The 11,893-nt window shown below is 36.4% G+C and overlaps 1 protein-coding gene across 1 annotated transcript in view; it reads left to right on the forward strand.

The window, feature by feature from the left end:
- Positions 1 to 645: 645 nt before the first annotated feature.
- Positions 646 to 11,893, forward strand: part of LOC140140098 (proline rich transmembrane protein 1B-like) — a 25,472-nt gene continuing 14,224 nt past the window's right edge. Inside the window, exons 1-4 of the mRNA XM_072161926.1 lie at positions 646 to 756; positions 2,939 to 3,009; positions 5,079 to 5,150; positions 7,568 to 7,711. Of these exons, the coding sequence (XP_072018027.1) occupies positions 741 to 756; positions 2,939 to 3,009; positions 5,079 to 5,150; positions 7,568 to 7,711 (303 nt within the window). The 5' untranslated portion in view covers positions 646 to 740. The remainder of the gene's footprint in view (positions 757 to 2,938; positions 3,010 to 5,078; positions 5,151 to 7,567; positions 7,712 to 11,893) is intronic.

The raw sequence follows: 11,893 nt of genomic DNA on the forward strand, positions 1-11,893 counted from the left end.
CCTTCTACATACAGTTGAATGCAAAGGCGGAACAACATGAGACTACTGTGCAGCAAAATTGTCTATTTTGTTCAACTTTTGTTCAACTTTGTGATTATATATTGAATATTTTTCCGTCGTCAAATACTTTCAAAATGTTGTTTTTGATAACATATTACAAATTCGGAATCCCCCATGTGTAATAATTTTGCTATTATATTAATACTTAAATTTGATGATATTTGTATACAGAGATCCTATCCTTTTCTGTATAGTGGTCAATGCATGATTATTTGGCACGCTTGCTGGTGTTAGTATGTCGTGCCCATGGGTCACGTGCGTATTCATAAAAACGTATTTATAAATATAGTCGAAGCCTGGAGTCGAAGCAAACTGTTTGATGGTCAGGCGAAACTTTAGAGTGAAAACTATCACCAAGATCAAATCCATTACCATGCTTCTGTGACCTGTATTCATGACCACGGGAACATATTCGCTCATATATATTATCTATATTTGCATCACACCGCCCAAGTCCCGCTCTCTCGTGCGTCAACGTCCGCGTCCCTTATGGTTTCTATTTTTCTCTTCTATTAACCATTAACTAACATTGAATAGTGGCCGATTCCGATTCAACGACGATAGAATGATATTGGAGTTGAACATTCAGTATTGAATATAAATAGATAAATTAAACACCTAATTTTTGTGACAGTGTACTGCTAGTGCTACCCACCCACTGGACTTAATTTCGATTTGGCATGGCAGATAAAAACAGTAAGGAAGTAAATTAATTATTGAATTTAATTATCAAAATAATTGCGATGATTAACAATTCAAAATAGTTGATCACAGCGTTTAAAATGATTATAATTAGTAGGTTTAGATACGAGCAGCTTTGAAACAAACAAGGCGTGTTAATAGTAAGGAGTGTTCAGAAATACTTTGGTGGGGGGGGGGGGCGGGTACAACGGGAGGGGGGGGCCAAAAAAGGTTTGGACCAAAAACGAGGGGGGACCAAAAAGTTTGAGGAGGAAGAAAAGGGGGGCCAAAAAAGTTTTCCACTTTAAAAACCCAAAATTGTCACGCGCTTCGCGCGCATTGAGACCCTCTAAAAGTTTTGGTTTTCAGTGCTTTTGTTTGAAAAAATGATGGCGCTTAGTCAGTGTACACATATCTATTAATTAATATAACATTAAAAATGTTCACCAACATCTGGGATGGTCTAAGAAATACTGGCACTTTTTTTTATCATAGTAGGCTACAAACATGATTATGTACCAATCTGATCAAAATACAACTTAATCAAGAAAATATTGCAAATAAATAGTTTACTATTTCTCATCGCAAAATAATTTTGTACGCATAGGCCCATGAGTAGATTTACCATAGGACAGATTGGGCACAGGCCCAGGTGCCACTGTCTTTGGGGGCCAAATCTGTTCCCCGTTTACATTTGCGTGACCAAATTAATCTCATATTTGACCATTTTAACTTTTGCACAAATTAGTTCAATTTTAACAATATTTGACCATTCAAGCTTCAATATGGCCAAAGTTTTTGTGCGGTTCGCGCGCATTTGTACTATCATAATAGCCACAGATACAAATTATATGCTGATATGCCTATGAACGTCCAAATAAATCCTCTATTTCATTTATCCATGTAAAATCAGATAAACACCCTGGTTTGGGAGTTGGGACAAATCTAAATTAAGTATAAAATGAAAATTTCATTGTGCTTGTATTTCATGCGCAATTGTCCCACCGGGAATGTTTTAAACATTTGCCTCCCCATGACATGTGACCCAGATACCATGCCACTGGAAACAACATTATTAAGTATAATGTTTGTTATGCGATAATGAGGGGGGGGGGGGGGTCAAAAAAGTTTTGTCTGTCAAAGAGGGGGGGCAAAAAGGTTTAGCGGTCCATCGTATCATATAGGCCGAGTTTTGAGCAACATAACGAAGGAGCACAAACAAAGAAAAACAATTTTAAAGGTCTCAAAAAGTGCCAATTTTTCATTGTGTTTTTAGCAAAATTTGCGAAAAATCTGGCTACGCCACAGTTACCAATAGTCCGGCTGCCAAACTCAATTTTGCCACAAAAAATCGTTTTGGTGTCCATAGTTTTGTTTTTGATGGATATTGCTTTCAAGACCACCAACTTCAAAAATAAGTTTACTGGAACTCTGTCAGCATTGAGCATTTTGAGATATGGCGGGTCAAAGTTCACACAGAGGTCAAAGTTCAAATTGCTCAAATGCTATTGAATTAAAGTTCACCAAATTATTCCTCTTGTCCAGAAAAAGTATACTTTTACCTATCTGTGACACACCCTTCTGGAGTTATAAGCAAAAAAGGTCCTCCTTGTTTGAATAATACAGTGGTTGAAACATTTAGGCTATTCTAGTTTAGTCTTTGTCAAAGACTGACTCGAGATAGTGTCGGACTCGCGATCAATGGGGGGTGAGCGACGAGTCCGCGATGAGCCGCGAAGCGGCTCGCGTGTGCCCTATGGTTTCCGAGTGTGTGGTTCCCAGTAGTTTCTCTCCCTATGGATAATATAGGTACACGGTCTGTAATACAGACTAATTCTAGTTGAAGTCCATACACTCCCAATGGAAGACTTGACCTTAATCTTCCACACAGGGAGTGATTTTCAAATAGGGTTTACCTGAATGGATGATTCCATTTCATTCGAAATCGACTCCCTTTGGTGGGATTAGCACTGTGCTGTACTCTGATACCTGTATGATGATTTTCCACTCGCTACGCCGCTCGCTATTCAAGAGGCGTCGCGGTTTTGTGGAACAGGGCTAGTTCTAGGTGGGATGATAGGTCATGTTTCAACTGGAACCCATTTTACTAAAAAAAAATTAGAAATTAAATCTGTTATTGTGGATAGTTTTGTTTTAGATTTTTGCTAAATTGTAATGTTTTGCTATCCTCATCAAGATTCTACAGATGACACAATGCAAAGCTACACTTATTATGACAATCCTGAAGCTCAGAGCCATCACCATGAGGTAATTATAATACGTAACAGTTTAGCCATATAAATACCGTAAATGGGGTAGTTTTCTACATAATATAGGTGGAACTTTGGCAGCATTTTTACAGGTCACTTTTTAAAGTTTTACTCAAATAAATGAAATAAATGTATCAGTTAATTGTCTTTCTTTGAAGAGAAAGAATTTTGCTTCACAGAAACTCAATTTCTGGTTTATATTGATTTTAACTTGTAAAGCGACCTTCAAAACCCACAACGCAAAAGATGTTCTCCTGCATGCCCAAGTTAGCCCCTAATTTACGGTATGTTTGCGGTTTCTGGTTTGTTTCCCTGTTTGCATGGTTTTGTTTATTTATGGTTTTGTTTGCCAATGCTTTTTTTTAATGTTTTTGTTTATTTGTAGTTGGTTTGTCAATGGTTGTTTTGGTTTATCGGTTGTCGGTTTGTCAATGCTTGTTTATCTGTTTTTGTTTATTTGTTGTTGGTTAGTCAATGCTTGTTTACATGTATTTGTTTATTTGTTGTTGGTTTGTCAATGCTTGTTTACATGTATTTGTTTATTTGTTGGTTTGTCAATGCTTGTTTACTGTTTTGTTTATTTGTTGTTTCTTTGGCTATGCTTGTTTATTGTTTTTGTTTATATTTGTGATTGGTTTGTCAATGGTTGTTTACATGCTTTTGTTTTTGTTGTTGGTTTGTCAATGCTTGTTTACATGTTTTTGTTTATTTGTTGTTGGTTTGTCAATGCTTGTTTACATGTTTTTGTTTATTTGTTGTTGGTTTGTCAATGCTTCTTTACATGTTTTTGTTTATCTGTTGTGGTTTGTCAATGCTTGTTTGCATGTTATTGTTTATTTGCGGTTGGTTTGTCAATGGTTGTTTACATGTTTTTGTTTATTTGTTGTTGGTTTGTCAATGCTTGTTTACATGTATTTGTTTATTTGTTGGTTTGTTAATGCTTGTTTACTGTTTTTGTTTATTTGTTGTTGCTTTGCCAATGGATGTTTACTGTTTTTGTTTATATTTGTGGTTGGTTTGTCAATGGTTGTTTACATGCTTTTGTTTACTTGTTGTTGGTTTGTCAATGCTTGTTTACATGTTTTTGTTTATTTGTTGTTGGTTTGTCAATGCTTGTTTACATGTTTTTGTTTATCTGTTGTTGTTTTGTCAATGCTTGTTTGCATGTTTTTGTTTATTTGCGGTTGGTTTGTCAATGCTTGTTTTGTTTGTTTATTTGTTTTGGTTTGTCAATGCTTGTTTACATTTTTGTTTATCTGTTGTTGTTTTGTCAATGCTTGTTTGCATGTTTTTGTTTATCTGTGGTTGTTTTGTTAATGCGTGTTTGCCATTACAACAAGTTGCCATAGACTCAAAGTTCAAATTGCTCAAATTCTATTGAATTAAAGTTCACCAAATTATTCCTCTTGTCCAGAAAAGTATACTTTTACTTATCTGTGACACACCCTTCTGGAGTTATAAGCAAAAAGGTCCTCCTTGTTTGAATAATACAGTGGTTGAAACATTTAGGGCTATTCTAGTTTAGTCTTTGTCAAAGACTGACTCGAGATAGTGTCGGACTCGCGATCAATGGGGGGTGAGCGACGAGATCCGCGATGAGCCGCGAAGAAGCGGCTCGCGTAATACCACTATGGTTTCCGAGAGTGTGTGGTTCCCAGTAGTTTCTCTCCCTATGGATAATATAGGTACACGGTCTGTAATACAGACTAATTCTAGTTGAAGTCCATACACTCCCAATGGAAGACTTGACCTTAATCTTCCGCACAGGGAGTGATTTTCAAATAGGGTTTACCTGAATGGATGATTCCATTTCATTCGAAATCGACTCCCTTTGGTGGGATTAGCACTGTGCTGTACTCTGATACCTGTATGATGATTTTCCACTCGCTACGCCGCTCGCTATTCAAGAGGCGCCGCGGTTTGTGGATCGGGGCTAGTTCTAGGTGGGATGATAGGTCATGTTTCAACTGGAACCCATTTTACTAAAAATTAGAAATTAAATCTGTTATTGTGGATAGTTTTGTTTTAGATTTTTGCTAAATTGTAATGTTTTGCTATCATCATCAGATTCTACAGATGACACAATGCAAAAGCTACACTTATTATGACAATCCTGAAGCTCAGAGCCATCACCATGAGGTAATTATAATACGTAACAGTTTAGCCATATAAATACCGTAAATGGGGTAGTTTTCGCATAATATAGGTGGAACTTTGGCAGCATTTTTACAGGTCACTTTTTAAAGTTTTACTCCAAATAAATGAAATAAATGTATCAGTTAATTGTCTTTCTTTGAAGAGAAAGAATTTTTGCTTCACAGAAACTCAATTTCTAGTTTATATTGATTTTAACTTGTAAAGCGACCTTCAAAACCCGCAACGCAAAAAGATGTTCTCCTGCATGCCCAAGTTAGCCCCTAATTTACGGTATGTTTGCGGTTTCTGGTTTGTTTCCCTGTTTGCATGGTTTTGTTTATTTATGGTTTGTTTGCCAATGCTTTTTTTAATGTTTTGTTTATTTGTAGTTGGTTTGTCAATGGTTGTTTTGGTTTATCAGTTTGTCAGTTTGTCAATGCTTGTTTATCTGTTTTTGTTTATTTGTTGTTGGTTAGTCAATGCTTGTTTTACATGTATTTGTTTATTTGTTGTTGGTTTGTCAATGCTTGTTTACATGTATTTGTTTATTTGTTGGTTTGTCAATGCTTGTTTACTGTTTTTGTTTTATCTGTTGTTGTTTTGTCAATGCTTGTTTATATGTTATTGTTTATATTTGTGATTGGTTTGTCAATGGTTGTTTACATGCTTTTTGTTTACTTGTTGTTGGTTTGTCAATGCTTGTTTACATATTTTTTGTTTATTTATTTGTTGGTTTGTCAATGCTTGTTTACATGTTTTGTTTATTTGTTGTTGGTTTTTTGTCAATGCTGGTTTACATGTTTTTGTTTATCTGTTGTTGTTTTGTCAATGCTTGTTTGCATGTTATTGTTTATTTGCGGTTGGTTTGTCAATGGTTGTTTACATGTTTTGTTTATTTGTTGTTGGTTTGTCAATGCTTGTTTACATGTATTTGTTTATTTGTTGTTGGTTTGTTAATGCTTGTTTATTGTTTTTGTTTATTTGTTGTTGCTTTGCCAATGGATGTTTACTGTTTTGTTTATATTTGTGGTTGGTTTGTCAATGGTTGTTTACATGCTTTTGTTTACTTGTTGTTGGTTTGTTAATGCTTGTTTACATGTTTTTGTTTATTTGTTGTTGGTTTGTCAATGCTTGTTTACATGTTTTTGTTTATCTGTTGTTGTTTTGTCAATGCTTGTTTGCATGTTTTTGTTTATTTGCGGTTGGTTTGTCAATGCTTGTTTACATATGTTTTTGTTTATTTGTTGTTGGTTTGTCAATGCTTGTTTACATGTTTTTGTTTATCTGTTGTTGTTTTGTCAATGCTTGTTTGCATGTTTTTGTTTATCTGTGGTTGTTTTGTTAATGCTTGTTTGCCATTACAACAAGTTGCCATAGACCGGGTGACAAACTCTAATGAGCTGTGACATCATCGCCCAATTTACATCTCGCCGTCCACAACCAATACAGTAGAGGTTATCCGGGTTCTATATTGCTGCATATCTTATCAGCGAATGCTATACCTTGTTTAGGATTTTCAAAAGAAGTAACTGCATGTACAGCCATGACTGTTTCAAAATAGCCCGCCAAAGCCATGCCAAGTAACTCCGAGGTCGTGTATTGAAGTGGTTTGAATAAGGAATACTACGGGAACTTTTGTTAGAAGTCATGCACACATGAGTAACGTGGATAACCGCTATACAATTGGAGCACCATTGGTCTGTTTGCCAAATATGGGCATAATATTCAATATTTATGAATATTGCATGGTACATGATGAAGGGAAAATACCCGGATGGTGTTCAAATTTGGCTCGAATATACTTTATAGTCGATACTGTCGAGTGAGTTTGATATTTTTATGAATGAACTGTAGTATGAGTGGTATAACACGCCGCCATCCACAGCCTTCTGTACATGTCAGCGCTGCTTGCAAAGGTACATGTATTGTCAATGGCATTTTCGGGCCTTGATTCACTACGAAACCGTGAAATGCTAGGTTGAAATTATATACATCGGTATCTGTGTTGTTGTTTTTTTAAATTTTTTTAAAATTTCGAATGCATGTTCTTGTTTACCTGTGTGGTTGGTTTGTCAATGCTTGATTGCATATTTTTGTTATATTTTGGTGTTATGTCAATGCTTGTTTGTATGTTTTTTTGGTTTAGCAATGCTTGTTTGAACGTTTTTTTTTTTTTTTTGTTTGTGTTGTCAACGCTGGTTTGCATGTAGTTTATTTTTATTTTTCATTGGTGCAGTAGAATCTAGTTCGAGCTTGTTCAGGATCGAGCTTGTTCAGGATCGAGCTTGTTCAGGCTCGAACTTGCTCAGGATCGAGCTTGTTCATGAACGAGCTTGCTCAGGATCGAGGGACTATCCTAAGCAGTATCAGTATACCAAATGAATCCCTACTGACCTATTTTGTCATTTTGTAATTAACAGGGCAGCAAGCAAGGCGTCCCTTCACAAGTCAACATGGCACGTAATTCACAAGCCCCTCCGAAGGACTATCTGGTCATAGCGATATTGGTTACCATCTTCTGTTGTCTTCCACTCGGTATTGTTGGAATTGTGAAAACTAGTTCGGTATGTTTTCTACTTAATTTTGATCAATGATGAATGAATGAATCAATCAATCACTTCAATAATCCTTTATCCAATCCATCCATCCATCCATCCATCCATCCATCCATCCATCCATCCATCCATCCATCCATCCATCCATCCATCAATCCATCCATCCATCAACCCATTCATTCATTCATTCATTCATTCATTCATTCATTCATTCATCATCATCATTCATTCATCCAACCCTATTCATCCATCCACCCATTCACCCTTTTTTTATTTTTTTATTAACGACATGTTTATAGTGGGTAGCCCAGATCAGTGAACAAAGCACTGCTTTCCACTGGGGCCTTCTTTACATTATTACAATACACAGAAATAGAAAGTTATAAAAATATACAAATATTGCAAAAATGAAATTGCCTTAATCTTCAATTACATAGCACTTACATGTTTGTATAATTTCAAGAAAATACTTATAAATTGCACTTGAGAAATTGCATGCATATCATTCAAATACATTGGCTCACAATTCAAAATCAAATGAGCATAAAATATAGGTACAACAAAATCGATAAAATTGCATCCCCAATCCACCCATCACCACTTGTGTGATGGTGTTCCTCAAGGTACAAAACTAGTTCCTATATCATACCATCAAGTGTGTCACAGATCAATAGTTCATCATCTGATCAGTCAGCCGGATGATGCGTCTTGGATGAGACGCGATACTGTCGCTATCAAAAATAGTAAGTCCAGATGAACAGAATCAATATTCATTTTATTATGTTTATCTACCTGGATGACTGAGAATATTCACAAATTTAGTCGAAAATAAGTTAGTATGCTACGGGGTAACATCCATTGTGAATTGGTCAGTCGTAGGATTCTTGTAAAGGCGGTCGTTGCGGTTAGTAGCAAATAATGACGTTCCAAAATGAAAATAAAAAATACCTTTAAATGAGGAATGGGCGCCCAATGGGAGCTTTGATGTGATGTGCTGAAATGGGGGGGGCACTCCCGATCTAACTTGGATGTGACGCGTATGTAGGGCTGTAAAGACACCCCTTTTCACCATCGCGATGCATCGCTGTCACCCAAACAGTGACCCCATATTTTGTACATATTGCTCTCACCGAATGCCAAAAATCATGCTCTCACCCTTGCAATGACCCCATATTTTTGTATACCGTATTCACTCGATAGTTAGCACATGTGCTTACTATCGAGGGCTTTTGAAAACGTGCAAAAACAAAAAAAAATGAACAGCTCCATCCACAAAAGTGACAAAAGTGTAAAGGGTTTTGAGCAAATCATCGATACACATAGCTATATACGAACAATTAAACCTTCAAATTTGTGTGTTAACTACATTAGCTCAGTTGGTAAAGCGACAGAATTTGAATCATCTTAATTAGAGCGAACTGAGCAGGAGTTCGAGGCTCGTTATAAACTTTTCCGTTGATTAATTTTTATTTTGGGGTGTGAGCTTTTCTTGATAAATTTAATCTTTTTGGCTTTGTTTTTCATTTTGTTTCTTTATTGTTTCTTATTTGCTTTATTTTGTTTGTTTTTCTTTTCTTTTTTTTTCTTCTTTCTTTTTGTTCTATTCATACTGGGGTCATGGTAGACTTGAGTCTCATGGACGCCGTTCTATTCATCAGACTCGTATTTCCCATTTTGGATGTCAATGGGAAATACACATACTTCGTTTACGCCAGTTAGAAACTTGAAAAGAAAATCTTTAAAATTTTATCAATGTATATAAAAGTGGGTACCAACCTTATTGTGCTTGCTATTTTAAGACTCAGTTGAAACAAAATTAAGGTCGAATGCATTTGGTGTCAAAAGGCAAATGTCGTCAAAAGTTCTGCCAATGCTTTCCCTTGCGAAGGGTTCAAATGAGGCGGTCATGGTCAAAACACAAAATTCTTTAAACATTGGCAAAGACATTTACCAAACAATACAGAATAAATTTGACATCATTTTCTCAAAATATTGAAAAAATTTACTCACTAGACATCGAAAAAAGAAACGCAATCAATTCCCGTTCAACCCGCATTGGGATACTGAAAGATAATCGTGACTAGGTCATGGGCTGTTTATTCAACAATGTATTTAGGTAGTATGCCCTCAATGTTAAAATAGGGCAGTCATGGTCCTCTTTGCCATTACACGCTAGAAATGCCAGCATAAATCTTCAAAGAACATCATCTTAAGAATTATTTTAGTATCGAAATCAGTAGGAATACCAAGCGTACAGTGTACACATTCCACAAAAAAAATATAATTTTGTTTGTTCTAGCATTCTGTATCTCCACAAAATTATCACATTTTGTCTTCAAAATCCTATGTAAATGATTTTCCATGCTACACAGAAATTGTGTTCGACAAAGGATAGACATTTTACACAATTTTACATAACCTTAAAAAATATTGGAATATTTTGATGTTTTTTTATATTTAGTAGGGCAACATGAGTAAATAATAAAATTCAAACATAGCGCACTCGTCGCAACTAGCATACAATCGAAGGTCGAAAGATAATCTGATAACAATAGCTTGACAATAATCTGTTTCCAGTCCCTGATTAAATGGCCATGAAAATACGCCAACAATGACATAACAGCAAGCCAAAGACAATTCTGATCACCAAGTGGGTTGGAGAAGTATGGAAGGACATTACAATGAATGGAACTACTGTACATATTTCGATGAGCATAACAAACACCAATTGGTGTCGTATGACCTAACTGACATGCATGCATTCTTTTGTCGAGAGTGACGCATGGTCTTTCAATTCATGCCGAGTGTCCTTGTCAGACTTGACTATGCCATCAGTGGTCATGAAAGTTCAATTAACCTCTGCCCCAGTAATCCCAACAATTGTCTGAAATTGCTCCTCAGGAGATGTATCATGATAGTCATATAACGACCAAAGATAAATGACTGGCTATCATTGAGCGTGTTCAGGGGCGTAGCCAGCTTTCTTGGTCAGGGCGGGGGGCAAAATAAATTTTGGGGCACAGACGAAAAAAAAAAAATTGCAGTTGCATCACACAATACATCTATATACTGTATGTCTTCGAGCTTCCTGAAAAGGGCCTTATTGGGATGATGTGCGCGTGTAGCGCGAAAAAATGGTATTTTACACTATTTTCGCCCATTATCCGGCTAAAAAAGGCTTCATTGTTACAATGTGCGCGCATAGCGTGGACAAATTGTATTTTACACTATTTTGGCCCTGAATTTTTTGCTAGAAAAGGGCTCAGTGCCCTTTTCTTTTCCTTTGCCCTCCTGATTTCTCTTTCTTTTTGTTGTCAGAGGGCACTTTTTCTTTCATTTTTTTTGTCAGGGGCACTTTTACCCTTTTCCCTTCATGCTCGAACATGTCTAACTCAGTACTTTTATCTCGAGAGCAACCAGCAGGAAATAGTCGATATTTCCTTTGCATTGTTTATCCAGGTCAATTTTCCATTGAAAGTAAAGTGCCCGACCAGCGATTTAGTAGCCCAAATCCACAATTGAGTGTTCTGGCTAAACATGATCCAGTAGGGCCTTTATAGGCCTGGGAATTTCTTTGCTGTATTGAAGTTCTAGCAACACTGTAGCCATGCCGGTATTCCTATTAAACCCAGGGATATCGATCCACAATGCTAGTATTAGCCTTAGATTTCAAAAAAAATTTTGAAAAATGGTCAGCCGGCAGTAAAATGGTGAAATGAAAACGCAAATTCTGACAAAACTATGATATATCGCTCACGGTGATGTGCGTTAGAAAGTTGGGAAAAAATCCTTCATTGAACTATCTTATACTTTGAAAAGCTAAAAATGTTGATCAAAAAAAAAAGGCTCGCGGGCAGGTTTAAGCCTATCAAAATCAATCTTACACTAAATGACTAAATTTCACGCCTAAGTTTAAAGGGACCATTGAAAGAAAATATGATTTGGTATCAAAATAAAAGCTATCTTATCATCATAAGTCCATTTCTAAATATGCAGGTACACCGCTGTTTTACCCCCTAATCCAGCAAAAATAAAGACAACGCGCCCAATATTGCGTCCTTCGCCAAATTCATGTTCAGTGCGTGGCAACCCCTGTGACGTCAAAGTGGTTATCCTTTCCGCTGCATGGCAACACTGCATAGGCCCGAACTTGGTCCTAAACCAACGCATGAACGTGTTTACGGCAATGAA

Source organism: Amphiura filiformis, chromosome 18, assembly GCF_039555335.1.
Source record: "Amphiura filiformis chromosome 18, Afil_fr2py, whole genome shotgun sequence".
In the NCBI taxonomy this organism is placed as follows: Eukaryota; Metazoa; Echinodermata; class Ophiuroidea; order Amphilepidida; family Amphiuridae; genus Amphiura; species Amphiura filiformis.